This window comes from Hyaena hyaena, unplaced genomic scaffold, assembly GCF_003009895.1.
Source record: "Hyaena hyaena isolate Hyena2069 unplaced genomic scaffold, ASM300989v1 scaffold_632, whole genome shotgun sequence".
In the NCBI taxonomy this organism is placed as follows: Eukaryota; Metazoa; Chordata; class Mammalia; order Carnivora; family Hyaenidae; genus Hyaena; species Hyaena hyaena.
Window position 1 is genome coordinate 1075651 of NW_024081263.1, and position 22415 is coordinate 1098065.

The 22415-nt window shown below is 53.6% G+C and overlaps 2 protein-coding genes across 3 annotated transcripts; both read left to right on the forward strand.

The window, feature by feature from the left end:
* The first annotated feature begins 146 nt into the window (after nucleotides 1-146).
* INTS5 (integrator complex subunit 5) lies at nucleotides 147-4710 on the forward strand. Its single transcript, XM_039257733.1, has 2 exons — nucleotides 147-263; nucleotides 1563-4710. The coding sequence occupies exons 1-2, from the start codon at nucleotides 184-186 to the stop codon at nucleotides 4540-4542; spliced, it is 3060 nt and encodes a 1019-aa protein (XP_039113664.1). The 5' UTR covers nucleotides 147-183; the 3' UTR covers nucleotides 4543-4710.
* Nucleotides 4711-4955: 245 nt separating this feature from the next.
* GANAB (glucosidase II alpha subunit) lies at nucleotides 4956-20927 on the forward strand. Of its 2 annotated transcripts, XM_039257680.1 has the most exons (25): nucleotides 4956-5015; nucleotides 7691-7795; nucleotides 7944-8052; nucleotides 8297-8424; nucleotides 12129-12308; nucleotides 12796-12861; nucleotides 13672-13741; nucleotides 13913-14000; nucleotides 14088-14184; nucleotides 14435-14615; nucleotides 15192-15345; nucleotides 15561-15796; nucleotides 15880-16006; nucleotides 16112-16191; nucleotides 16426-16569; nucleotides 16671-16767; nucleotides 17078-17179; nucleotides 17357-17600; nucleotides 18435-18499; nucleotides 18685-18761; nucleotides 18872-18946; nucleotides 19121-19234; nucleotides 19356-19468; nucleotides 19618-19718; nucleotides 19830-20927. In XM_039257680.1, exons 1-25 carry the CDS (start codon nucleotides 4978-4980, stop codon nucleotides 19937-19939), a joined length of 2901 nt encoding a protein of 966 aa, XP_039113611.1. In that variant the 5' UTR covers nucleotides 4956-4977; the 3' UTR covers nucleotides 19940-20927. The 2 variants fall into 2 exon arrangements, with proteins under 2 accessions (XP_039113611.1, XP_039113612.1); XM_039257681.1 differs by lacking the exon at nucleotides 12796-12861.
* The last annotated feature ends 1488 nt before the right edge of the window (nucleotides 20928-22415 follow it).

Sequence of the window (22415 nt, forward strand, 5' to 3'; positions counted from 1 at the left end):
AGCCGCAGTCTTGCTCCGGGGAATCCCGACTCCGGCCCGGAACCAATATATGAGGGTCGCGGACGTCGCCGGACTGGTTTTCCTGAGAAGCCTAGTCGCTGGTTCCTTTCAGGTTTCTCGTCAGCGCGCATGCGCTACCTGCGCTTCGCCGCTCCCGCCTCGGGCTCGGGCTAGGGCTCCGGGATGTCCGCGTTGTGCGACCCTCCCGGGGCCCCAGGGCCTCCCGGGCCTGCCCCGGCCACCCACGGTCCCGCGCCGCTCAGGTAGTCAGAGCCCCTGGCATCTTCCCCCACCGCGCGGCCCTGCGCCGATCCCCAGCTTTCTCGGCAGAAACCCGGATCCTACCTCGAGAACTCGCTTCAGGGTTAGAGATTCCTGGTCGGGTCTTCCCAGAACTCAAGGGGCTGCCTCACCAAAACTCTGGGCTCCAGTGCCCGCACTTCTCAGATCTCGGTCTTGCCCCCCCAACGCCCAGCGCCCGGTTACCCCAGATCCCGGCCTTGTGCTCACAGGAGTTGGGGGTATCAGAACTCTTGGGAACCCAGCTGTCCTGTCCCTTTTAGAGCCGAGAGAACCCAGAGTCCCCTGACTTCATGGAGACTCCCTGAGAACCTAGGCCCACAAAATGCGTCCCTCTAGCCTTTCCCTTGTCCTGCAACTAAGATACTCCCCCTTACCTTAGGGTGGTCTATTTATTTATTTAAGAATCAGGGCACAGTTGGAGCCCTATCGGCTCCTAAGCAGATGCTGTCTTTGGCAGAAAAGGCAGTAAGAGGAAGGGGACTTTGTCTCTTCCCATAACACTGACTTCTGAACCTCTATGACTGAAACCCTACGTTTTGGGGAGGGGAAGGGTTGAAAGGCAGACATTACTTTGTCTGTACCTTGGGATACGGTGATCCCTAGGTACACTGAGAATGCTGGGAAGGTGGTGGTGGTTGATGTGGGGTTCAAGTGGTGTGTGCTTAGGATGCTTGCAGAATAAGGGAGGAAACAGGTACTAGGAGGTCTTAAGGAAAGTGCTTGTGTTTTGGGGGGAGGGCAGTCAAGTTGGAAAGGTATTTTGAAAGCAGATGTTGTGGCCACACAAGATATACTTACTCGATCCAACAAATACTTAATGGATTGCTTTCCATATACTAGGCACCTGAGTAGAAGGGGATTCAGTGTTGAGGAGCACAGAAATGTTTACTACCCTCTTGGAGCTTATAGTCTGATTCCTTAACCTTGGGTTTCCTTATCTGCACAATGGGATCAATATAGTACCTAGCTTATTAGTCTGTTGTCTGGATTGAAATAATACACATAAAGTACTTAAAGGGTACCCAAGATGACTTAGCTAACATTGGTATTCTTGTTATACTGAAAGAAAAATAGGTAGCATTTATGGGGTGATTAGTGGAAATTGATATGGTGCCTAAGTGCTTCACTTACGTTATCTTTTGAAGTACAGGTATCCCTGTTGTACGTGGAAAAAAAAAACAAACCCGAAGCTCACAGAGGGAATGTAATGTGCCTACCATCTCCCAACGCTCTAAGTCTGCTTCTTTTGCTTTCCTCAGTGCTCAGGAGCTGTCCCAGGAAATCAAGGCTTTTCTGACTGGCGTGGACCCTATTCTGGGCCACCAACTCTCGGCCCGGGAACATGCTCGCTGTGGTCTTCTCCTGCTCCGCTCTTTGCCACCGGCTCGGGCTGCCGTGCTTGACCACTTGCGAGGCGTCTTTGATGAGAGCGTCCGGGCCCACCTGGCTGCCTTGGACGAAAGCCCTGTGGCCGGCCCCCCTCACCTCCGTCCACCCCCACCTTCTCATGTCCCTGCTGGGGGACCTGGTCTAGAAGATGTGGTGCAGGAAGTGCAGCAGGTGCTGTCTGAGTTTATCCGGGCCAACCCGAAGGCCTGGGCACCTGTGATTAGCGCGTGGTCCATTGACCTCATGGGGCAGCTGAGCAGCACATACTCAGGCCAGCACCAGCGCGTCCCCCACGCCACTGGCTCCCTCAACGAATTGCTGCAGCTGTGGATGGGCTGCCAAGCCACCCGCACGTTAATGGACATCTATGTTCAGTGTCTCTCAGCTCTCATTGGTAGCTGCCCAGATGCCTGCGTGGATGCCTTGCTGGATACCTCTGTCCAACATTCCCCACACTTCGACTGGGTTGTGGCCCACATCGGCTCCTCTTTTCCCGGCACCATCATCTCCCGAGTTCTCTCCTGTGGCCTTAAGGATTTCTGTGTTCACGGTGGGGCTGGAGGTGGAGCTGGTGGCAGTGGTGGAAGCTCTTCTCAAACCCCCTCAATAGACCCCTTTCCTGGATCTCCTGCTATCCCTGGGGAGAAACGGGTGCCCAAAATTGCCTCAGTTGTAGGCATCCTAGGGCACCTGGCCTCCCGCCATGGAGACAGCATCCGACGGGAGCTTCTGCGAATGTTCCATGATAGCCTGGCAGGGGGCACCGGGGGCCGGAGTGGAGACCCCTCACTTCAGGCCACAGTTCCCTTCCTACTGCAGCTGGCGGTCATGTCACCAGCTCTGCTGGGCACGGTCTCTGGAGAGCTGGTGGACTGCCTTAAGCCCCCAGCTGTGCTGAGCCAGCTGCAGCAACATCTGCAGGGGTTCCCCCGAGAGGAGCTGGACAACATGCTGAACTTGGCCGTGCACCTGGTGAGCCAGGCCTCTGGGGCAGGGGCCTACCGCCTCTTGCAGTTCCTGGTGGACACGGCCATGCCTGCCTCTGTCATTACCACCCAAGGCCTGGCTGTGCCAGACCCTGTGCGTGAGGCCTGTGACCGGCTGATCCAGCTGCTGCTTCTGCACTTACAAAAACTGGTTCATCACCGGGGAGGGTCTCCTGGGGAAGGGGTGCTGGGCCCTCCACCACCGCCCCGCCCTGTGCCCTTTTTAGATGCGCTGAGAAACCATGTTGGAGAGCTGTGCGGAGAGACATTACGATTGGAACGGAAGCGCTTCCTCTGGCAACACCAGCTCCTGGGCCTGCTATCTGTCTACACTCGGCCTAGCTGTGGACCTGAGGCCTTGGGCCATCTCCTGAGCCGGGCCCGCAGCCCCGAAGAATTGAGTCTGGCCACCCAATTATATGCGGGGCTGGTGGTCAGTCTCTCTGGCCTCCTGCCTCTGGCTTTCCGAAGCTGCCTGGCTCGGGTGCACGCAGGGACTTTGCAGCCTCCCTTCACTGCCCGGTTCCTGCGCAACTTGGCACTGCTAGTCGGGTGGGAACAGCAGGGTGGTGAGGGCCCTGCAGCCCTAGGGGCCCGGTTTGGGGAGTCTGCGTCAGCCCATTTGTCTGACCTGGCTCCTCTCCTGCTGCATCCTGAGGAGGAAGTAGCCGAAGCTGCTGCCTCCCTGCTGGCCATTTGTCCCTTTCCTCAAGAAGCCCTGTCCCCCTCCCAACTCCTGGGACTGGTGAGAGCTGGAGTGCATCGCTTCTTTGCCTCTCTGAGGCTGCACGGCCCCCCAGGTGTGGCCTCGGCCTCTCAGCTTCTTACCCGCCTCTCTCAGACATCTCCAGCTGGGCTCAAGGCTGTCCTGCAGCTGCTAGTCGAAGGAGCCTTACATCGGGGCAACACAGAACTGTTTGGAGGGGAAGTGGATAGGGACAACGAGATTCTTTCAGTTGCCTCCGCTCCTTTGGCTTCTGCCTCCCTGTTGGACACAAACCGGCGGCACACCGCAGCCGTGCCAGGTCCTGGAGGAATTTGGTCAGTTTTCCATGCTGGAGTCATCGGTCGTGGCCTAAAGCCACCCAAGTTTGTCCAGTCGCGGGATCAGCAGGAAGTGATCTATAACACTCAGAGCCTCCTCAGTCTCCTGGTGCACTGCTGTAGTGCCCCTGGGGGTACTGAATGTGGGGGCTGCTGGGGAACTCCCACCCTGAGCCCGGAGGCAGCCAAAGCAGTGGCAGTGACATTAGTGGAGAGTGTGTGTCCTGATGCTGCTGGTGCTGAGCTAGCCTGGCCCCCCGAGGAGCACGCCCGGGCCACCGTGGAGCGGGATCTCCGCATTGGCCGTCGCTTCCGGGAACAGCCCCTGCTCTTTGAGCTGTTAAAGCTGGTGGCAGCTGCTCCCCCAGCCCTGTGCTACTGCTCCGTGCTCCTGCGGGGGCTACTGGCCGCCCTCTTGGGTCATTGGGAAGCCTCTCGCCACCCTGATACGGCTCACTCCCCCTGGCACCTGGAGGCGTCCTGCACCCTGGTAGCAGTCATGGCTGAGGGAAGCCTCCTGCCACCAGCCCTGGGTAATATGCACGAGGTATTTAGCCAACTGGCACCTTTCGAGGTGCGTCTGCTGCTGCTCAGTGTCTGGGGCTTTCTCCGGGAGCATGGGCCATTGCCCCAGAAATTCATCTTCCAGTCGGAGCGTGGCCGCTTCATCCGGGACTTCTCCAGGGAGGGTGGGGGTGAGGGTGGACCCCATCTCGCTGTTCTGCACAGTGTCCTCCACCGCAACATTGACCGCTTGGGGCTTTTCTCTGGCCGTTTCCAGGCACCTTCGCCGTCCACTCTCCTTCGGCAGGGGACATAGCCTTTTCCATGCTTCGGAAGCCAAAGGAGGTTAAGCAGTGAGAGACATAGGGGACTAAGGTGCTGCAGAAAGGTGGAGGTTTCTCTTCTAAACCTTGGCCTAAAGAGCGCTGTCACTTTTTTCCTCCCCCACCTTTTTTTCTAAATAAAATTTGCCGAGTTGAGAAAAGCAGAGTCCAGTGCCTCTGTCTGATGCTCAAGAGCTGGCAAAGTCGGACAGCGCCTGGCTCTGAACAATCCGCCCCCGTCCTCAAGCCACGCCCCTGACCCCGCCCACCGCGGGCATTTATTGTGTGCGCTCTGTCAATGGGGTAGCCGCCCGGCTGTTCTCTGGCCGGGCCAATCAGAAGGCCGGAAGGGGCGGGTGCTAAGATACGTGGCTCAACGCGCGTGGGGGGAGGGGAGGCTCGGGGTCAAGGAGCAAACCCGGCACAAGATGGCGGCGGTAGCGGCAGTGGCGGCGCGTAGGAGGCGGTGAGGAGCCCGGAACCCCGGGGCACGCCCGGGACGCCCCCAAGGCCCCCCAAACCCCATATCTCTCTTTCCTGTATGTCCTCCTGAAACTCTGTCACCCCCGGCCTCGTGAGCACCCTTTGTCTCTCTGGAGGCGGCCTCAGGCGCCCCCAGTTCCCTCGCGGTAGATCCGCGCGGCGTTGGGGGCCCTTGCTCCTGGGGCTCTCCGCTCCAGCCCGGCGGCTCAGGAGGGCTGCAGCCGTTTGCTCTTCTTGGCCTTGGCCGCTCGCAGCCGTCCCCCTGTCTTGGCGGCTCGCGGCGGTTAACGCTGCTGCCTCCTTCCTGCAGTGCGCGGGGCCATCGGGGCGGGGGACGAGACGCGGCCGGGCCTCCCGGAACGCAGCCTACTGCCCCGCGGGCCCCTCGGCCGGGAAGCACCGCGGCCTGCTGTCCGGCCTGCACTACCTTTCTTGCCCTATCCCCCAGAGTCCCGGACCCTGCCCTGCCCTTGTCTTCACGTGGACACCAACCCTGGCTTGTTCGGTATTCACGGTCGCTGGGCACGTTAACTTCACGGTCTGCCTGGATGATGGTGCTGAAACACAACATGCAATCGAATGGTTTGGTCTGCGCTCTCGAGTTTATATTACAAAAAAACCCCCAAACAGAAACGGTTCAAAACAATCACCAGCGCCACAAAGCGTTTACCCGGACCTAACGGATGTTCTGGGGTGGGAGAGGCATGCACTGTCACCAGCAGTGAAAAAAAGAGTGGACTATAAACTCCGCTCTCTGGAAGCCTGTGATCTGAAACAATAAACGGGTGCCTTTTACCCTGCGGCTCATTCCTGACTTTGGCTTGTGACCACTTCTTGCTCTGGGGCGTTCAAGGCACCCCTGAGTACCTAGAGCCTTCCAACAGGTCACATTTGAAAGATCTTTTAGAAATCCTATCCTCGTTGGCCTTTCTCCAAGCCCATTTTATAGATTGTGCAAATAGGACTCCAGAGGGTATTTAAGTGCCTGTATTTCTGATTCCTGCTGCTTTGGGCACGTAGACATGGGGTCCGTGGTGTAGGGTGCCTGCTGCAGTCACCCCTCAAGACTTGGGCCAGAAGCCTTGCTATTGAGTTTTCTGGTAGCATTTCTCCTGCTTGTTTTGCCACTAATTATTCCTCGTTGGCCTATCAAACCACAGTGCCTGGTGTTTTCCTCACTTTCCTGTGTGGCCTGACTTGCTTTGCATATCCTTCTAGCACTGGAGGGCTGAGTGTGTTCTTTGATCTCCTTTCTGGTGATTCTCCTTCGTTTAGCAGTTCCAAGCGGATACTGAGGCTGATGCTAGATACAATGTATATAGTAAGGCCTACTCTTTAGCTACCTTGTTAGCTAGCAGATTGCAAAGTTTTAAGGCTGAGAAGAAAGGAATCCTGTGTTTTGTTTTCTCTCCTGTTGGGAACACTTAAGAATCTTGAGTGTGCTCCTGGATTACCCACATCAGTCACTGGAAAACATGTTTAAAATGCAGATTCCACAACTCCGGGAATCTGCACTTAATTCTTAAAGGTTGAGACCCTCTGTTTAGGGTTTAGGATCAACATATCTTTCAAACTAACTTCTTTAAATAAGCTTTTTAGTCCCTTTTCTATCATTTAATAGCACATTTGATAGCACAAGCCACAGTTTGTGGTAACCTTGAGGTAATGGTCCTCAAGGACGCAGGCCCTTTCCTTAGGTGGTGTGCTGTATTGTGTATCACGAAGTACGTGGGCCCCAGAGTCAGGCAGAGCTGAGTTCAATCTCAGTCTCACCCCTTATGAGCTTTTCAGTTCTGGATGGATCATTGAACCTTTTCAGCCTCAATTTTCCCTTCTCGGAAAAACCCCAACCCTGTGTTCACCAAGAAAATAACGAAAGAAATGAAAAAGAGGTAGTGTGTATAAAGAAGTGGTTTTGAATGATGGTTGCCTGTTAGAGTTGTTTGGGGAAATTAAAAACAAAACAAAACAAAACAAAAACTGATGCCCGGGCCCTGCCACCTCAGTCAGAATCTCTGGAGCGAGACCCAGGCGTTGGCACATTTAAAACACTGCAGGCAGGGATGAAAACTAGGGATATAGGCAGTTAGCCAGGCCCCTGGAGGAACATTAGGACTCAGTACATGTAGCTGTTATTTATTTATTTTTTTTTTAAGCTTAGGTAGTGGTAGTAGTGACTTGTTTGGAAGATAAGGAGTGGAGATCAGAGGCCCAGGATGCCTAGGGTGCTGGGGATGTTAGGACTCTATTAATTGTGACAGCATGCTAGCATCCTTAACATTTTCACCCTAGCTCCCCTGAGCCCTTGCCCATGGAAAGGCCTGGCTTGCTTTGTTTCCCTGTTCCTCACTCGGTACCACCACTTCCCCTGGGACTGGCTGCTACCTCTCCTTTCCTCTGAGAGGCTGATGAAACTAGAGTCAATACCAGGGCCTCTGAAGGCCAAAGACCCATTGTCCACTTCCTCTGCCTTTTGAAGGGAAGGTGTGAGCGAGCCAGCTCCTCACGCCTGACACTTTGCCCCATGTCCACTCTGCCTTCTTTTTTATTTAACCAGACTCCACCTTTGCCCCCTTTTAGGGATGTGGTGGGAAGCGGCCTCTACCTCAGGAGGTGGACCTCTGTGCTGATCGTTCCCTCTGTCTTTTTTCTCCGTAGGTCTTGGACAGGTTTGGTACTCACTTGTTTAGGTATCTGTCTGGGAGTTACCCTTGCTGTGGATAGAAGCAACTTTAAGACCTGTGAGGAGAGTTCCTTCTGCAAGTATGCTATTTCTTGGCGAGTGGGATGGAAAATAGGGTCATGTGGGGGGTGCTGTGGCAGATAGGGTAACCTGGGGACCCTTCAGGTGATAGAGGGAGGGCCCTAGGAACTTTGGGGAACCCTGCCACCTTCCCATTTCACTTGGCAGGAGGCAACGAAGCATACGGCCCGGCCTCTCTCCATACCGAGCCCTGCTGGACTCTCTGCAGCTTGGTCCTGATGCCCTCACAGTCCATCTGCTCAACGAGGTCACCAAGGTCAGGGGAGAAAAGGAGGGGTCTGGTGGGGGTGGGAAAATGGCTAAGTGGTAATTCGGGAAAGGTGCACCTGTGGCCAGCCAACCCCCTTTCCCAGCTATCTTGGGATTTTGTGAGGAATTTGGATCTCAGGTCCCTTAGGTCATGGGCTGAAGGAGGAGATCCCTCAGGAGGGAGTGGATTCAGAGGGCATTCTGCGGTGTAGCCCTCTCCCTTCCCCACGTCCAAACCTCTGCCCCCACAGGTATTGCTGGTGCTGGAGCTCCAGGGGCTTCAAAAGAACATGACCCGGATCAGGATTGATGAGCTGGAGCCCCGGCGGCCCCGATACCGGGTGCCAGATGTGTTGGTGGCTGATCCCCCCACAGCTCGGTAAATCTTTCTTGAGAAACATATCCATTTCCGTGGCCCCTTTCTCCTTCCTGATGAAACTTTATTTGGCTGACTTTCTTTTCCACTTTGGGGTAACAGCTGACTAGCATCTCGCCACCCTCCTCAACCTTGCTCCCTCTTTCCCTCTGTTTTATGTATTTTCTCTTTTCGCTTTTTGTCTTCTTTCGTTCTGCAAACAGATACTGCTTCCGCTTCTGTGCCAGGCCCCGGCTAGGTGCTGGAGATGTGAGAGGAAATAAACAAGGCCCCAGGTCTTGCCCTCCAGCATTAGTGTCTGTGTGGTTGGTTCTTCCCTTCCCTCTCTTTCTGATCACTTTTTTTTTCTTTTCTTTTTCCTCAGATATTCAGGATAGGATTACTCAAATTCTTGAGTCATGCCATACTGTCATTATGAGTATTCCACGTATGGCTCTCTCTTTCTTTTCTAAGTTTGTTTATTTTTTTTTTTCAGTAATCTCTGTGCCCCGTGTGGGGCTCGAAACCATGACCCCCAAGATCAAGAGTCACACACTTTTCTGACAGAGCTGGCACCCCATGCATGGCTTTCTATTAAGTACTTAATTAGGAAAATGATATGGTGAACCCTCTATGCTGTATACCCTTTACCCAACCCAACCATACACTTCTCCCTATCCTGTGCCCCTGACTGCCCCCACAGGTGATTGTTATTCTCAACTTTATCATTCCCTTGTTTTTTTGTTCTTACAGCTGTGTCATGTATGTGTAAGAACATACATACACAGACATGTTTGTGTTTACATGCCTAAGCCATGAATTATGCAATTGTGTTTGATTTTGAGCATTACAGAGCAAGTAACTTAGTAAATGTGGGCTTCCGGAATTTCCTTTTTTTTCCCCCTAACATTTATTTATTTATTTTGAGAGAGAAAGAGACCAAGCGTGCACGTGCAGGAGAGGGGCAGAGAGAGAGAGGGAGAGAGAGAGAACCCCACGCAGGCTCCGTGCTGCCAGTGCAGAGCCTGACTTGGGGCTCGATCTCACAAACCGTGAGATCATGACCTGAGCCGAAATCAAGAGTTGGGTGCTCAACCGACGAAGCCACCCGGGCGCCCCTGGAATTTACATTTTTTAATGTAGCTTCATATAACTTTGTTGGACATAGGTTTAGAAATTCATGTTTACTGCTGTAGATATTAACATAGGAATATATCCCACCTCCTTGATCCCTTTCTATTTTGAGGGCCATTTGGGTTGTTCCCAGTATTTCTGCTATTCAGAGTGTTGGCCTAAGCCCTCTTGTCCGTGTCTTCTGTGCCCGTGTGCACGAGTTTCTCTTTGGGGCAGAGCTAGGAAGGGAGCTGGAGCATTGTATAATATGGAAACACAATTTTCCAAGGTAGAGCCAGAGTAGCCGACAATTTACACTTCCACTGGCAGTATAGAAGAGACCTCTTTGACCCACACCCTCTGCGACCCTTAGTACTGTTGGACTGAATTTTGGTTGATAGAATGGCTGTAGAACGATGCTGTGTGGTGATCTCAGCTTGCTTGTCTTTCCCAGGTTATTGGTGAGACAGCATCTCTGCACGTGTCTATTTGTTCCTCTGGTTTATAATTCTGTGAAACGCTAGCTCATAGTTATCCTCATTCTCTTGTTACATTGTTCGTCCTTAACTGATTTGTGGACATTCGTTAGTCTTTTTTTCTTTTCTTTTTTTTTTAAGTAATCTCTGTGCCCAAGTTGGGCTTGAACTCATAACCCCAAGATCAAGAGCCGCACGCTCCACCAACTAAGCCAGCCAGGTGCCCCAGAAATTCATTAGTCTTTTTTTTTTCCTCTCTTTTTATGCTTACTTACTTATTTTGAGAGAGTGTGTATGTATGTGCACAAGAGTGAGGAAAGGGCACAGAGAGAGAGGGAAAGGGACAAACCTAGGCAGGCTCTGCACTGTCCGTGTAGAGCTTGACGTGGGGCTCAGTCCCATGAACCATGAGATCATCACCTGAGCCGAAATCAAGAGTTGGATGCTCAGTTGACTGAGCCACCCAGGCACCCCATTTATTCGTCTTGATCCTTCATCACTTACCTATATTGTAGGTATCCTTTTCCAATTTGTAGCTTAGCTTTTTACTTTCCTAAAGGTGTCTTGAAAAAGAATTTTTTTATTTAGAATGGTTTTAGATCTATAGTGCAAGGATTTTTTTTTTGTATGTTTTTTTAAATTATTTATTTCTGAGAGAGAAAAAGACAGTGTGAGCAGGGGAGGGTCAGAGAGAGAGGGAGACACAGAATCTGAAACAGGCTTCAGGCTCTGAGCTGGCTGTCAGCACAGAGCCCAATGTGGGGCTCGAACTCACGAACTGTGAGATCATGACCTGAGCCGAAGTCGGATGCTCAACCGCCTGAGCCCCTCAGGCACCCTATAGTGCAAGGATCTTAGGAGAGTTCTTGTGTACCCTGCACTCCTCTTTTTCCTTGTTGTTCGTATTACTGCAGAACACTGGTCATTCCTGATGACTTAATGTTATTGTTACTGACTAAAGTCCATGTTTTATTCAGATTTCTTTAGTTTTTACCTCATGCCCTTTTTCTGTTCCAGGAGCCCACCTGGGATAACAGATTGTCACGTCTCCTTAGGCTTCTCTAGACTGGGACAGTTCCTCCAACTTTTCTTGTTTTCATGATACCTAAAGTAGACAATTTGGACTTGATAAGCAGAAATTCTGGATTTTAATGTCATACGTGTCAATTATTAACTTCTAGTGTTGGTTGTATTTTTGTTTTGTTTTTTAATGTTTATTTTTGAGAGAGAGCGTGTGTAAGTGAGGTGGGGGGGTACAGAGGATTCGAAGTGGGCTTTGAGATCATGACCTGAGCTGAAGTCAGATGCCTAACTGACTGAGCCACCCAGGTACCCCCTAAGTTATGTTTCTTTTTCACTTATTTAATTTTTTGAATGAGAGAGGGCTCAAGTGAGCAAGGGAGAGAGAGAGAGAAAAGAGAGAAGTGGGGCTCCCCCAGTGTGAGGCTCGAGCTCAGCCAATGCAGGGCTTGACCTCATCCGAAGCAGGGCTTGTGCTCACCCAATGAGGGGCTCAAGCTCATGAACTGCAAGATCATGACCTGAGCCAAAGTCAGATGCTTAACCAACTGACCTACCCAGGAGCTCCTGAGATATGTATAAATAATTGTCTATTTCAAGGTCAGAAAAATAATTGTTTATATATATATTTTTTTAAGTTTACATTTTCTTCTAAAAATCTTACCTCCGGGGTGCCTAGCACGCTCAGTCAGTAGAGCCATGCGACTCTTGATCTCAGGGTCATCCGATCAAGCCCCACGTTGAGTGTAGGGATTACTCTAAAAAAAATAAATAAATAAAGAATCATAACTTGCCTGGAGTTGATATTAGTATCTAGTATGAGGTAGGAACATATATAATCCCATTTTCTTCCTATTCCCGAAATCTGTTTTTCCTCCTTCACTGTTGGAGAGTCCTCCTTTCTTCACCGAACCGCCATGCTACCTCTATTACGTTTCAAACCTCTGGGTATGCTTGGCTCCATTGCCTGGCCTTTACTGGATTCCTTTCTTCAATTGTCTGTCCTTGGCACTGGTCCACACTGCCTATAGCCCTTCACAAGTTCCCCCCTCTTCTGAAGTGTTGTGACTATTTTTGGCCCTTGGCACTTCCGTGTGTCCCTTCCAATCTCTTTCCCAGGCTTTCTGTCTCTGGCCGTGACGACAACAGCGTGGAGCTCACTGTGGCTGAGGGACCCTATAAAATCATCTTGACGGCGCGGCCGTTCCGCCTCGACCTGCTAGAGGACCGCAGCCTTCTGCTCAGTGTCAATGCCCGAGGACTCTTGGATTTTGAGCACCAGAGGGCCCCCAGGGTCCCGTGAGTACAGGGGCTGGGACCAGAGGGGACCTCGTGTGACAGAGCCTAGGGGTGCGGTGGGTGTGGCACCAGTTCCCTGGGAGGAGACAGGGCGGCAGGAGCACCATAGGGGCTGGCGGCTGGGAGAAGCCCACTCTCAGGGAGGATAGGAAGCAGACCCGGGCCACAGTTTTCTCCATTTCCTGTACAGACCAGGAGGCAAGTCACTTTTGTCTCTGAAGTGTACCCTGGGCATCTCCTCTGGGAGGCCTGCCTGGGTCTGCCTTTCCCTCCTTCCCCTCTCACACCATCACATTTCCCAGGTTTATTTTCTTCCTTTTTTTGTTTTTGTTTTTGTTTTTGTTTTGTTTTTATTTTGTTTTGTTTCTTTCCCCCCCACCCCCCCACCTCTGGAAGTTTGTCGACTGAAACTCACTTTTATGTTTCTGTTTTTGTGTTGGTTTTGTGCCTCCTTTTCCCCTTCCCTACCCATCTCCTCCTGCCCCAGTTTCTCGGATAAAGTTAGTGTCACGCTCGGTAGCATTTGGGATAAGATCAAGAGCCTTTTCTCTAGGTAAATCCATGGCCACTGGTACTGTATCTGTTCCTCTGCCCTTACCCGCCCTTCACTCTGGCTCCCCAGGGAAAGGTGCCCCAGACCTTCCCCTGCCCTTCCCTGCCCTCACCCTTCTTTCCCCTGATGTGTGGGTATCTGGTCCCTGGTCCCTGTTCCCCTAGCTGGGAGCCCCCTGGGAGAGGGAAGGTGAAATGCTGGAAGTCCTTCAGGAATGTAGGGAGCTTCCTGCTTTGCCAAGGGGTGGAGAGATGCCGTCTGTTGCTGGGGTTTTGGGCTCTCGGCTGGGGCGCACTTAGGCTCTAGGTAGAGCTGCTGCCAGCTGCCCTTGAGAGCATTCTTTGGCAGAGCCTCTTGTTTGAGTCCCTGCATATGTCCGTAGAGGCTTGACCATGGTATGACCCACTTGCCTTTGTAAAACTCTGGTGTCAGGCCAAGAGGCTGAGGCCCAGCGACAGTAGTTGCGGCCAGAGTCTCAGAGGCAGCATCGCCAGTGCTGGCATTCCCAGGGCAGGCACTAGAGCCATCCTGCCTGCCTCTTCTGGAAGCGGGCAGAGGCTGGGCATTTGGTCCTGTGTGTGGAGGGCCCCTCCTGGTGGCATTTACTCATTTCCGTTTCTCGTTTCTCTCCCCGTCCATTGCACATTTACCTGCTCACTGGGGTCCCTCACCAAGCTTTAACGTTTAGTCCCTTCCTCCAATGCCTTCGTTCCTTTGGACCCTTGGCTCTCTATTCCCTTACCCCTCCTTCCACTAGCCCCTCGTCCCTGCCCCCTCTGGATTGGAGCAGACAGCTCTCCTACCTTCCAGGCAAGGATCAAAAGACCCAGCTGAGGGCGGTGGGGCCCAGCCTGAGGAGACGCCTGGGGACGGTGACAAGGCAAGTGGTGGGCCAGGTGGGTGGAGCACCAGGCAGGTCTGGCCGGGAGGGAGGCCCGAGGGGAAAGGCCCACAGGAAACTTGAGCTCAGTCTCCTCCTCGGAATTTAGAAAAGGGTGGGGGAAGAGAGCACTAGTGTGTGATTGGAGGTGGTCTGCTTTCCTCCTCACAGCCAGAGGAGACCCAGGGGAAAGCAGAGAAAGATGAGCCAGGAGCCTGGGAGGAGACATTCAAAACCCACTCCGACAGCAAGCCATATGGTGAGGGACTGCGAGAGCCTTGGGCAGCGACACAGGGACTCCTTGTCAAACGGGAGCTCTGGAGCCCCTTTTTTGCTTTCCTTCCAGGCCCCACGTCTGTGGGTTTGGACTTCTCTCTGCCAGGCATGGAGCATGTGTATGGGATCCCTGAGCATGCCGAAAACCTGAGGCTGAAGGTCACTGAGTGAGTCCCATGTGACCTCAGGATATGGAGGGGAGGGGGGAGAGAGGTTGGAAGTTGAGGCTGTGGGGTGGTATCCATGCAGTTTGGATGCTCCAGACAAGCATGAATCACTTCCTGTGGCCAGATCTCCTTTGGTGATCGGAAAATTCTTCATGTAAGGGTAGGGGGGCCTGTTCTTGTCACTCACCTGTGTCTGGGGTGGAGGTGGTGGGCGCCACAGCCTAAGGCCAGTCTGTCTGTCTGCCCGCAGGGGTGGGGAGCCATATCGCCTCTACAATTTGGATGTATTCCAGTACGAGCTCTACAACCCCATGGCCCTGTATGGGTCTGTGCCTGTGCTCCTGGCACACAGCCCTCATCGAGACTTGGGCATCTTCTGGCTCAACGCCGCGGAGACCTGGGTTGACATCTCTTCTAACACCGCAGGGAAGGTGAGCGCGCAGGCGGGGAGCAATGAGGAAGTGCGTCTTCAGGCCTGAGACAGCCGAGTGTGCTAGAGCATTTGCTTTGAAGAGGCTGGCGGGAGGCCCACAGGGGTACCTGTTTAGGGACTGCAGCGGAGAAGGGGCCCTTGGCCTCGGGAGCAGCCTGTGAGTTCCCCAGAAATTTCCAGAAAACACACACTAATGGGGAAGGGACTGCCCTTTCTGCACTTACTGTTGGTACATTTGTTACTGACTCCACATCACGTACTAGACACTTCTCTCGGTGCTGGGGATGTGTTGCTCATTGTGGTAGGAAAGGTCCTCGCCATCAGGGTGGAAGACAGACGTTAGACATGTGACGAGGCCGGGGGAGTTTGGTGGTGGTAAGTGCCGGGAAACAAATGCAGTGGTCACATGCTGGGCATGGGGACAGTGCTGCTTTAGACGGTGTGGTCCGGACCCTTCATCTCAGCCCAGAGTGACTCGTTATGGGCCGGCTGCGTGAGGAGAACATTGGCTTTGTCACCGGGCCAGGGAGGAAGAGGGCGGCTGTTAGACCTGTGTCTGTGGTTCCATCTGTAGACCCTGTTTGGGAAGATGCTAGACTACCTGCAGGGCTCTGGGGAGACGCCGCAGACAGACGTCCGCTGGATGTCGGAGAGTGGCATCATCGATGTCTTCCTGCTGCTCGGGCCCTCCGTGTCCGATGTGTTCCGGCAGTACGCTAGCCTCACAGGTACGCGCGTCCCCTCTCTGCCAGCCAGCAGCCTCCTTCGCTGGGCCTCATCTTCTTGAAAGGGGCGACTGCATTTTCAAAAGCCCTGTGCCTCAGTCTCCTACCTAGCCCTGTGCCGTTCGCTCTCTGTCTAGCTGACAAACTTCCCTCGATTTCTGGGTGTTCCCGTTGGCCCCGGGTTGGGCCTGACCCCACTGTGACCCCCGTGCCTGCAGGGACCCAGGCATTGCCCCCGCTCTTCTCCCTCGGCTACCACCAGAGCCGCTGGAACTACCGGGACGAGGCCGATGTGCTGGAAGTCGATCAGGGCTTCGACGATCACAACCTGCCCTGTGATGTCATCTGGCTGGACATCGAGCATGCTGACGGCAAGCGGTACTTCACCTGGGATCCCAGCCGTTTCCCCCAGCCCCTTACCATGCTCCAGCACTTGGCCTCCAAGAGGCGGAAGGTAAGAGGACTGCGGCCATTGCTCAGTCTTCTCAGGCACAGCAGCGCTGGAGAGCTCTGAGCGCCCGTGTTCCTTGCCCGCAGCTGGTGACCATCGTGGACCCCCATATCAAGGTGGACTCCGGCTACCGTGTACACGAAGAGCTGCAGAACCAGGGTCTGTATGTGAAAACCCGGGATGGCTCCGACTACGAGGGCTGGTGCTGGCCAGGTAGGCGGGCCCGGAGTTGAGGGAGAGGCTGTCACAAAACCAGGGAGGGAGGGTGGTAGCCATTTTGCCCCTTGGAGGGTCACAGCCGCCCTTAACTTGTCATAGGCGCGGCCGGTTACCCTGACTTCACCAATCCCACGATGAGGGCCTGGTGGGCTAACATGTTCAGCTTTGACAATTATGAGGTACGGCCGCCCCTCCCCGCCCCACGTCTGTCTTTCCCACCCTGCCTCCTGGGGTCTTGTCCTTCTCCGCTGGCCAGCCCCGCCGTGGTTGGCTGCCTGTATTTATCCCGAGGTTTGTTGATCCTGGGAGGACCCTGAGAAGTGCTTCTTTTTGCATTCCTAGGGGTTCTCTCCCACTTCGTCATCTTTCTCTCCTTTGTCCTTCTGTCCCCATTTTCTGCCTTGTGTACTTAGGGCTCAGCCGCCAACCTCTATGTCTGGAATGATATGAACGAACCATCTGTGTTCAATGGTCCTGAGGTTACCATGCTCAAGGATGCCCAACATTATGGGGGCTGGGAGCACCGAGACGTGCATAACATCTATGGCTTCTATGTGGTAAGTGGCGGAGTGAGGAGGGCCCGAGGGCCGGGGAACTCGCACCAGATGACATCAGGCTTTTGGCTCCTCACCACCCGTCCTCTCCTGTCTCCACCCAGCACATGGCGACTGCGGAGGGGCTGGTGCTGCGCTCCGGGGGCCTAGAGCGCCCCTTCGTCCTGAGCAGGGCTTTCTTTGCCGGCTCCCAGCGTTTCGGTAAGATTTGGAGAACAGAGCTGTGGCAGGGGGTGTGAAGGCCAGGTCGGTAGAGTGACACACCGAGGCCACCTTCTTCGAGCGGTCCATCCACGCAGCTGTCCTCTAAGAGCAGCGCACTGCACCCCTGCCCCGCCGTCCCTGGCACTCGAAGGGAGTGGGGGGGTTCCCGTCCCCTTTCAGGTGCTGTTGTGAAGTCTGCCGAGCCGTCCTCAGCAGGACCCTGGGAGCCCTACAGCGGATGTGGCAGCTGTGTGGACCGCGGAGCTCCTTCACTGTCTGCGAGCTCCATGCCCCTTGTCTTCTTTAGGAGCCGTGTGGACAGGGGACAACACTGCTGAATGGGATCATTTGAAGATCTCTATCCCTATGTGTCTCAGCTTGGGGCTGGTGGGACTTTCCTTCTGTGGAGGTGAGAGGGGGAGGAACTGGGGGTCTTGGTTTGGTGGGAGAGGAGCAAGTAGAGGGCACGGGACCCTGGCGTGAACAGAGCGAGCTGAGGGTCCAGGGTGGGGCCCGGGGCAGCTCCCTAGGCAGCAGGCCTCCTGCACCCCCTTATCCAACCTGCTTCCTCCTTCTCCTTTCTTAGCGGATGTGGGCGGTTTCTTCAAAAATCCAGAGCCAGAGCTCCTTGTGCGCTGGTACCAGATGGGTGCCTACCAGCCGTTCTTCCGGGCACACGCTCACTTGGACACTGGGCGGCGAGAGCCCTGGCTCTTGCCTCCTCAGTACCACGACATCGTCCGAGACGCCTTGGGCCAGCGGTATTCCCTGCTGCCCTTCTGGTACACTCTCTTCTATCAGGCCCATCGTGAAGGCATTCCTGTCATGAGGTAAGGCATTCAGTTGGGTCTGTGTGGAGTGGGCTGAGGTGACTGAGGGACAGTGGGGACCGGGCTCCATCTCTGGGCCTCTCTTGTCACTCACCAAGAGCTTATAAAAGAGGGAAATTCTCGTTTCAAGGTCAAGAGTAAGAAGAGACTAAGGGGAAAGAGCAGCAGTAAACCTTACTGCCAGGCGTTGTTTGTCACTATCCCCAGAGCCTGAAACAAGGCAGACAAGAGTCTTTCTGTCCTTGGGAGCAAGACAGACGTATGCAAATATACAAATAAGAAAATCGCTAACAGCGATAAGCCCTTTGAAAAAATAAAACAGGGTCATAGAAATAGGTTCTAAAAATGGCCTTCTTAAGAAGAAGGGCATGTGAGAGGTGGCCTGACGAGTGAAGAAGATGGACTCCTGTGACCTAGAGGAAGAAAGTTCCCGCAGAGGAGGCTGCAAGTGCAAAAATTATAAAGCGCCAATGAGTTTGTTGTGTTCCAGCAGTAGAAAGCCCAGTGTGTCTCAGGGTAAGGAGCCGGAGGGACAGGTAGAAGATGACATGGGAGAGGAAAATTCACCGGATCCAGGACAACAAAATGGTCCCTTGGAGAGTTGCGTGTAGAATGTTTCAAGACAGGACGGGGGAGGAGGAGGCAAGGAGATGGGTTAGCAAGTTCATCAACTGGCCCAAGGGTAGGGTGCATGGCTGAGGCCGTCAGCTCGGTTGGGCCGTCTGGTCGCAGGCTCTTGGGTTGTGCTCTTCTTCCCTCCAGTTCCTGGGGTAGCATCTCTGACATCGGCCAAGACAGCAGGTGTCTTCCTTTCTTGTCTTGCTTCCTCCCTAGGCCCCTGTGGGTGCATTATCCTCAGGATGTGACCACCTTCAGTATAGATGACCAGTTCCTGCTTGGTGAGAAACAGGGAGGGCAGGTGATGGTGGGTTGGGATAGGGCTCAGTGGTGAGCACTTGTGGGAGGAGGGGGGGTCTGTGGATGCCCAGGGAAGGGAGGAGCGAGTGAGGCTGGGCAGGCATTCTGGTGCTCCCTGTCTGGGAACCGACCCCCCAAGTTCACAGTTGATTCTGGTGTGTCTTAGGGGATGCGTTACTGGTTCACCCTGTATCAGACTCCGGGGCTCATGGCGTGCAGGTCTATCTGCCTGGCCAAGGGGAGGTGAGTTAAGGAAGAAAGAGTGTGGTGGGGAAAGGTGGTAGAGGCCAAAGAGGGTAAATAGGTTGGGGGCCTGTGCAGTGAGTGACCGAGTTATCTCCTGCCATCCACAGGTGTGGTACGACATTCAGAGCTACCAGAAGCACTATGGCCCCCAGACCCTGTATCTGCCTGTCACCCTAAGCAGTGTGAGTATGCCCGGCCCAGCTGCCAGCTCCATCTGCCTGCAAGTTTCCAGAAGCAGAGAGTGTGTGCTTCGGGGTCCAGGACCTAAGTGGGCACAGATGGGGAAGAGCAAGAGACGCTGCAGGGCCCAGGATCGACAGTGGGGCGACTTTGTCCCAGCACTGCTCTCGCCCTAGATCCCCGTGTTCCAGCGTGGAGGGACCATTATCCCCCGATGGATGCGGGTGCGGCGTGCTTCCGACTGCATGAAGGAGGACCCCATCACTCTTTTCGTTGCTCTCAGTCCCCAGGTGAGCACGTGGGCAGGGCGTCCCATCGGGCCTCTGCTCCCTCCCCAGGCTTCAGTCCCCCGGGGAGTGCCCCTCACTCTGTCTTGGGCCCAGGCTCTCACCCATCCCACCTCCTGCTCAGGGTACCGCCCAAGGAGAGCTGTTTCTAGATGATGGGCACACGTTCAACTATCAGACTCGCCATGAGTTCCTGCTGCGGCGGTTCTCATTCTCTGGCAACACCCTGGTCTCCAGGTAACGAAGCGCCCCTTCCTCCTTGGTAGCCTTGGGGGTGCTCACCGCTCACTGTGCTCCCCTCTCGCTATGACCTTGTTCGGGGTCTCCTCCTCCTTTCTGCTCTGACATCTTTCTCTCTGACGGGCGCCTGCTTTTGCTCCCTCTAGCTCAGCGGACCCCACAGGCCACTTTGAGACGCCCATCTGGATTGAGCGGGTGGTGATAATAGGGGCCGGAAAGCCAGCGGCCGTGGTACTCCAGGCAAAAGGTGAGGGGCAGGGCTGGCCCCTGGGGTGGGGACACCTTGCCGATAAGAAAGTAGGTGCTGTGCCATAAGCCGTTGCTGTAGCCGTGGAACTCTTTCTTTTTTTTCCACCAGGATCTCCCGAAAGCCGCCTTTCCTTCCAGCATGACCCTGAGACCTCTGTGCTGACCCTGCGCAAGCCTGGCGTCAACGTGGCATCTGACTGGAGCATTCATCTGCGATAACCCAAGGGATGCTGGGCAGGGGGGAGGGCGGTGGGTGCGGCGGTAATGAGAGTTCCTCTTTTTTCTGCCTTGGAGTGTGACCCTCCCCACACTTCAGCTTTCTTATCGGAAGACCCAGATTCTGCCAACATCTGGGCAGGATGAGAAGCTGTCCCTGGGCTCTGACTTCCTCTTGTGATCTCCTGACCGCTGCCACCGTCTCCCTCCATTTCCCCAACACTCTGTTGCTCTAACTGGAGCACATTCACCTGTGAAGACCTGGGGACCATGAGGCCCTTGCTTTCTCTCTTCCTTTTTTCGGGGGGCCCTGAATCTCCTCCAGACCCTCTTCATTCATACCTCTTGTGTGTTGATGCCATTTCTTGGAAGAAGATGAGGGCAGTGAGTTTTAGGGCTCCTTTTCTCCTTCCCCACTCTCCCCACCAAACTGCTCTCCCTCCTTTTATTTCTTCCTCCTGATTCTTCTCTGTCAGCGCTCCCCGTTTTATGCCCCCTGATACACTGGGACCACCCCTTACCTGATAAGGGATGAATGGATCAAAGACGTGAAGTTGCTGGAGAACATCCTCTTCCCTGTCACCCCAACCTTTCCTCTTCCCGATTGCTTCTAGAGCTGCTGCAATTCTGACAGGGGCAGTTCTATCTCCCCTGTCCCTTGGGGGAAAGAAGTTTCCACTCTTCCTCAAGAGGGGATGGGCATTAAACTTCTTTTGCCTCCTTTTTGTCCCCTTCAGGGGCATTTCAAGATGGAGAAATCAGTTGTGGTTTCATCGAATCACGGTCACCTGTATTTATTGTTGCGAGAAGGCTGAGGGTGGGGGGAGATGATCATGTGTGCCCAGGGTTGGCCCGAAGCCCTGGGTGGGGGGTGGGGCAGGACTAACTGGGGACAAGGGGTAATATTTGTGGCAATTTTTTTTACTTCCTCTTGGCCCCTAGCTGTGACAGGTTTTGATAAAAGGAGAAACAATAAAGAGATAAACCATAAGTAGTTGTTGTTGTCTGGATTCTAGTTCTGGCCTGAACCACAGACCCTTAGAAGCCTGAGGGCCTGAGATGTTCATCTAGCTTCAGCATAAGCCTCATCAGTTCAGCAAAATGAGCAAGTGCAAGTGGTCTTCAACTTGCTAGATGCAGGTAGTTTCATAGAGGAGTCCACCAAGGTCATCTGATTTTAGTAGGCCTACTTAATAGTGATGACTAGAGGGGCACCTGAATGGCTCAGTCAGTTAAGCATCTGACTTCCGCTCAGGTCATGATCTCATGGTTCATGGGTTTGAGCCCTGCATCGGCCCTTGTGCTGACAGCTCAGAGTGGAGACTGCTTCATAGTCTGTGTCTCCCTCTCTCTGCCCCTCCACCGCTTATACACTCTTGCTCAAAGATAAACATTAGAAATATTTCAGGGGCGCCTGGGTGGCTCAGTTGGTTGAGCGTCTGACTCCATTTTGGCTCAGGTCATGATCTCGTGGTTCATGTGTTTGAGCCCTGGGTGGGGCTCTACACTGGCACTGCGGACCCTGCTTGAGATTCTTCCTCTTTCTGTCTCTCCCTTGCTTGCACTCTCTTTCTCAAAAATAGTAAATAATAAAATAGTGGTGACCAGAGCTGATGGGGTCCCGCTTGAGTAGAAACAGCTATTTTGTCCCATGTTCTCACAAATCCTCATTATTTCAGTGATGGGAAATGGTTCTCTCCATTTTGTAGACTGACCACCAGTCTTAGAGACTATTTTACAAGAAACTAAAGGGGTTTGTTTTTTGTTTGTTTTTTTTAGGGAAAAGGACTCCTCAGGAAGGCTTGTGCGTATGAGTAGTTAGGGGATGTGTTCTTGGAATTCTCAGCTCAAGAAATATGTTTTTATTTATTTTGAGAGAGAGCAAGTGGGACAGGGGCAGAAAGAGGGAGAGAGAATCACAAGCAGGCTCCATGCTGTCAGCGCAGAGCCCATCGCAGGGCTCAAACCACCAACTGGGAGATCATGACTTGAGCCAAAGTCAGACGCGTAACCATCAAGAAATATTTCCACTTTCCTGGGAGGTGGCCCACTGCCTTGGCACCCCACTCTCGACTCCCCCTACCCTCACCTATTGCCATCTGTTTAAGAAATGGTCAGAGGAAACAGTACAGATCTAGAAGGGATAGAAAACTCCATAATGGCAATTTCACAGTTTTTGCCAACCTTGGTTACTTGTCTGTAAAGTGGGGACAATACCACCTATCTCAAGATTCAATAGTGAGGAATGCGTGACAAGACACCCAGATCACAGGCCTGGGACATGAGAAGTCCCAGATTTCATTCATTCAAGTATTTGTTGAACTGTTACTAGGTGCTGTGACTGACAGATAAATGAATGAAAATGAGGAAATCTGGGCACAGGAACTGATGCTCAGGGGAAAGGTTTCAAAGTCGCTCCCACCAGGTTTCTGACTGCCCGCCACGCGAGCTCTACACGCCGGATATGACGTCACCCACT